Raw genomic sequence first — 5,126 nt, 5'->3', positions numbered from 1 at the left:
ATGCCACAGTCTGGTGTCGAGGGCACCTGCAAGAGAGACACCTCGGAGAAGCTCCGGGTCACTAAGTCCTGCAGAATGGCCTTGAGGCCACCTGCCACAGGGATTGGAGACGCCTCGGAGAAACTCCGGGTCTCCAAGTAACACAGAAAAGCCTCGAGGGCACCTGGAAATGAGAAAATCCTCCAAAACGCTCCGGGTCGGCAAGGCACGAGTTGGCTGCACGGGGGCTCCGCACAGCTCCGCTCTGTCCCGTCCTGTCCCGTCGCCTGCTCCGAGGAGCACTGTTGACACTGTGGCCGTGTCACCAGCAGCACCTCTGTCACCACGGGTCATAAAGGGCCCTTGGACACCCTGCCCCTTCCATCCCACTGGCCACGCCCAGCGTGTCACAAAGGGCCCTGTGACACGGTGCCACGTGGCCTGGGGCCTCCCCCAGCCCGGCCAACATGCCCCACCTTGGAGGGAATCCGCTCTCTGAAGTATCTAATCTGGCTGGACATGAACTGTGGCAACGGCTCAAGAAATGAGCAAACACTCCTCTCCTGTGCCTGCTCACGGCAGCACAAGGAGCCCCCTCAGCCGCCGACGCAGCCGCAGCGGGAAGGGCACGGGGCCTTCCACACAAGCTGCCACGGCCTCCTTGGGAGAAGTGCTGGCTGGTGGCCATCCTAAACACGGGGGGTGTGACACCGAGAAGGAAAGTGTGGGCAAGGGTTCCAATGCTGCTGGGAGCTCTTTGGCCAGGGCTGCACCCAAATCAGCAGCTGTGGCAAGTCCTGGCCCAAGGAGACCTGCCACCGCCCCGAGTCCTGGTAAGGGTGCTGCCCGTCTCCTGCCCCAAAGAGCTGTGCCCCCGGGTATTAGTTCATTTGAATACATGCCCAGAATAAAGACAAGCACAACAGACATTCAAACACTACAAAAAATCTTTTATTGCAGTGAGAATAAAAAACTAGCAAAGAGAATCAAAAGCTGAAAAAGGGTATAAAAAAACTACTTTGTCAGTTGGCATTTCTACAATACTATGAACAGCTTTTAATACAGTATTAACCAGTAAAAAGGGAATTAAAAGGATTCCAAAAAAGGATATAAAACCTTTGCTTTCTCGGTTGCTTCCTATCAATAAACTGTGCTTACCCACACAGACAGGCCAGGGCTGCCAGGATCTGCAGCAGCTGGTCGGTGCCCATGCTTAGCGGGCGTCCCCACGGAGCAACAGTCTCGAGTGAAGGATGAGCATCGCTCACCCCAGCAGTCCTGACACCCCATTTTAGCAGCTCTACATTACACCACGTAGGGCCAGGACACAGTATAAGGTGATGCCTGAGTGGCAGCCAAACCCCGCCTGTTCATCACCTGAGAGCAACAGTCTGCGCATGCCCTGCTGTAGGGCAAGGGGCGAGCGACCCCTGCCCACACAATCTTCCTCTCATCATCATCTTTCTCACCCCTATGGACGACCTCTCCCATTGTGTTTCAAGGGTATTTGTATCCATCTTGCAGCATGGAGCCAAGCCAAGAAGGAACTCAGCTCGGATCATGAGGGACATCAAGTTGACTTGCTAAAAAACACAATGGACCTTACAGTTAACTTGTGCCATAAAGTTACATTGTGCAACACTCTGGCTGGTTTCACATCCTAATATATATTCTTTCTCACACCTCTATGCTCCACTGATCATCTAATTCAAAAGTATCCCCCTTACAGCATTGCAGGTCCACGTTGCTTGATTTAATGAAGATGTTGCTTGATTTAATGAAGACAGGCTCTTTGTTTATCTTGGGAGCATTGAAAGTTGTCCATCCTGGATTCATGTCTGGCTGGAATTCTGGAGCTGATACCTTTAACCCAATGCTGGTGTTGGGTGTTGCAAACATCCTGGCTGAGTGATTTTTTTTTTCCTTTTAGCTGCAAGCAAGCTTTTCCTCTGCCCAGTTCCATCTAATACAATGTCTGTGGTTGTTCTCCAGTAGGGAGAAGGGTGATTTCTGGATTAACAGTTCCCTGGAAATAACAAACTCTTGGTTTCCAGGTGTCCTGCAGGAAGCCAGGTTTTTTGGTCTTGATTTGCTAATTGAACCCCTGGAAATAGCCATGAAGGGAATTTGTTTGAAGACCTGAATGCCCCTGCCCTGCTCTGGCAGGGGATGTGTAATTTAGTGCTGTAAGTCAGTTGAACAACATTCCCAACAGAATTCCCAGCCAGCTGAGGATCACTCTCCCACCTCTCGCAAGGAGTTGGTCCGGTTCCTGCTGGCAACACCTCCCAAGTCCGAGCTGCACTGTCAGCTGAGAACACATTTCTCTTTCTAACAAAGTTCTAGGAATTTCTTCTCAACATCTCATCTAAACCTCCCTCTTTTCTGTTAAAACCACTGCCCCTTGTGCTGTCCCTCTCTGGAGTGTTGGTGTCTGGTGCTGGAATGTGGCAACGTGAAATGCAAACAATGTGTTCTCTTGAACTGAGTTTGGATTCTGAGCTGTGGCACAGTGACCTTGACTTGGAATTCCAGGGTGGTTTGGGCTGCAATCCTGCTTTCGGGGGAAGCTTTGCTGGAGGAGCAATTTGTTGAAATGTAAAATGAACCAAGGACATTTTTTGAGAGCTTTGCATTTAGATTTCATTAGTCTGAAGTAGTAGAATAAATGGTCTTGTGTGTATTTATCTGTATAGAATCATGGACTGGTTTGGGTTGGAAGGGACCTTAAAGGTCTTCTCATTCCACCCCCTGCCATGGGCAGGGACACCTTCCACTAGACCAGGTTGATCTATCCTGTCCTTGGACACTTGCAGGGATCCAGGGGCAGCCACAGCTTCTCTGGGAATTCCATCCCCTCCCCTCCCCACCCTCCCAGGGAAGGATTTCTTCCCAGTCTCCCATCTAACCCTGTTTAAAAACCATTGTCCCTTGTCCTGTCCCTCCAGGCCCATATAAGAAGTCCCTCTCCCTCCTTTTTCTAAGCCCCCTTCCCTGGTGGGGTGTCTTCAGCTCCTCCCAGGACCTGTGTGTGTCTGTATCTATCTTGTATCTGTCTATATTTCTAGACAGGATATATTTTAATACATTTCTATCCATAGATTTATACCTAGATATTTATACCCTGTAAATATTAATTTCCAGGGTCTCAGTTTCAGTGGAGCAGATCTTTCCCACCTGGATCTTTGTTAAATCAACTTCAAGGTGGCCAATCTGAGCCGCTGCAACCTGGCCCGTGCCAACCTGTGCTGTACCAGCCTGGAGAGGGCTGACCTGTCAGGCTCTGTGCTGGATGGAAGAGCTGCTGCAGCTTGGGAAGGCTGGGCTTGTGTTAACAGAGAGGAGCTGGAACAAACAGAGCGGTGTAAAACATCGAGTTCTTAAATAGATTCTAGAGTTGTTCTGGTTCCCAAAGCTTTTACACTTCCTCCCAGTAATGATTTAATGGGATTGACTGCCAAAGCAGAAATTAAAAGTGTCTTCTTGATTGTCTTTGGTGTTGTTCTTCCGGCTCTCAGTGACTCCTGTCTGTGCCAGTGTGCCAACCTGCCAGGGGTGAAGATGCTGCGCTCTAACGCAGAGGGAGTGTCTCTGAAAGGCTGCAACTCTGGGGACCCATCAGGCCTTAAAGCTCATCTGGAAGGTAAGAAGGTTTTGCCTTGTGAATCTGTGCCAACTGAAGCCTGTGTTTGTACATTTGTATGGCCCAGAAAAGGTCCAGCTGTGGTTTGTCCAACCCTGAGAAGGGCCCACAAGGGCTGCACTGAGTCTGTGACCATCTCAGCCCAAAATCCCCTTGTCCTCCTCCAATTCACACAGCTCTGAGGCAGCACCAGTGTGGAGCTGCTGTGTTTCTGACTGGTTTTCCTCCCAGAACTCCTTTCTGTGTGTGTTCCAGGTGCCAACCTGAAAGGAGTGGCCATGGAGGGCAGTCAGATGACAGGAATTAACCTCCAAGTTGCAACGCTGAGAAACACCAATCTAAAGAACTGTAACCTCAGGGGAGCAACGTTGGCAGGAACTGATTTGGAAGCGAGTTGGGATTCCTTTTCCATCCTATTCCTTTCTATCCTATAGTCAGCTGGTAACTTGGGGGATTGCTGGCTTTTGGCTGAGCTCTCCAGCTTCAGACTACAATGGAGTTCAGGTAAATGGACTTCAAGTAAAGCTTTGAACAGAGTTCTGGGTGCATTCCATTGACACTTCTTTTTCTTTTGCCCTTCTGAATCGTGACCTATCAGGTTGTGACCTCCAGGAAGCCAATTTGAGGGGCTCTAATGTGAAAGGAACCATCTCTGAAGAGGTGCTGACCCCCCTGCACATGTCCCAGAGCGTCAGATAGGGAAGAGAAGACATCAAAGAGGAAGGAATCCAAACATTTGTCGTGACTTTCTTCACCTTCTCCCCTTCCTGAGTTAGAGGTAATGGTTATTAGACAACTTCCATTTGCAGTAGTGCCTAAGTAGACTCTTTTTGATCACTTCTGGGGAGGGAATTTTTGTTTCAGAGGTGGAAAGAGAGAGTTTCTCCCTTTGTGAAGAGAGTGAGGAAGTGGGCTGGTTCTGAAACCAGAAAGTGGGGCTGGTTTGGGGGGAGGGTTCAAGACTTTCATTGTTTAGCATTGCCTGACTTTGGAATGCATTTTAATTTCTAAAGCACAATATGTGCAATTCTATTTATTAAGTCTGTAGCTGCAACACGAATAGAAAATGTTATTGCTGTATAGTAGCAAACAAAGTTGAGGTTTACAGGTAGACAAGTGTATTTACAGTCAGTGTCTTCATTCCTGCAGGGTGTTAATGCCAGGGGTGGTCACACAGTGCCCACAGGATGTGTTCAGGTCTCTGCTGGGGTGGAAACAGTGGGGAACTGTCCTCAGAGGTCCTAAATTGCTGTGGAGTAGTTGGAGTGCAGGGTTAGAGCAGCTTTATCTCCTCAAATGTGCAGAGGAAGCTGCTGCCCCTCCAGGGACCTGCCCAGAGCCCGGATTGAGTTCCCCCTGGGAGATCCCTGGGCAGAAATGGGATGTCTCAGTTAATGTTCTCCAAAGGAGTGTGAAATTGCACTCTCAATCCCAGCTGGGAAGAAAAATTCCCCTGCTTCCACATGTCCTGACCACTCCAGACTGGAGTTCTTGTAGCTTTTTC

The 5,126-nt window shown here is 49.4% G+C and overlaps 1 protein-coding gene across 1 annotated transcript; it reads left to right on the top strand.

Moving 5' to 3' along the window:
- On the top strand, positions 1–4,378 carry LOC113976541 (BTB/POZ domain-containing protein KCTD9-like). The gene is given in 8 exon segments (XM_027701813.1): positions 1–137; positions 562–701; positions 2,034–2,108; positions 2,175–2,286; positions 3,120–3,279; positions 3,517–3,622; positions 3,878–4,010; positions 4,204–4,378. Coding segments are annotated over 8 exon segments (981 nt in total). The 3' UTR covers positions 4,322–4,378.
- The last annotated feature ends 748 nt before the right edge of the window (positions 4,379–5,126 follow it).

The sequence above is a fragment of the Neopelma chrysocephalum genome, unplaced genomic scaffold (genome assembly GCF_003984885.1).
Source record: "Neopelma chrysocephalum unplaced genomic scaffold, ASM398488v2 Primary Assembly neopelma1_167, whole genome shotgun sequence".
NCBI classification, from domain to species: Eukaryota; Metazoa; Chordata; class Aves; order Passeriformes; family Pipridae; genus Neopelma; species Neopelma chrysocephalum.
The sequence above is the reverse complement of the archived record's forward strand: the minus strand, read 5'-3'. Positions and strand labels throughout refer to the sequence as shown.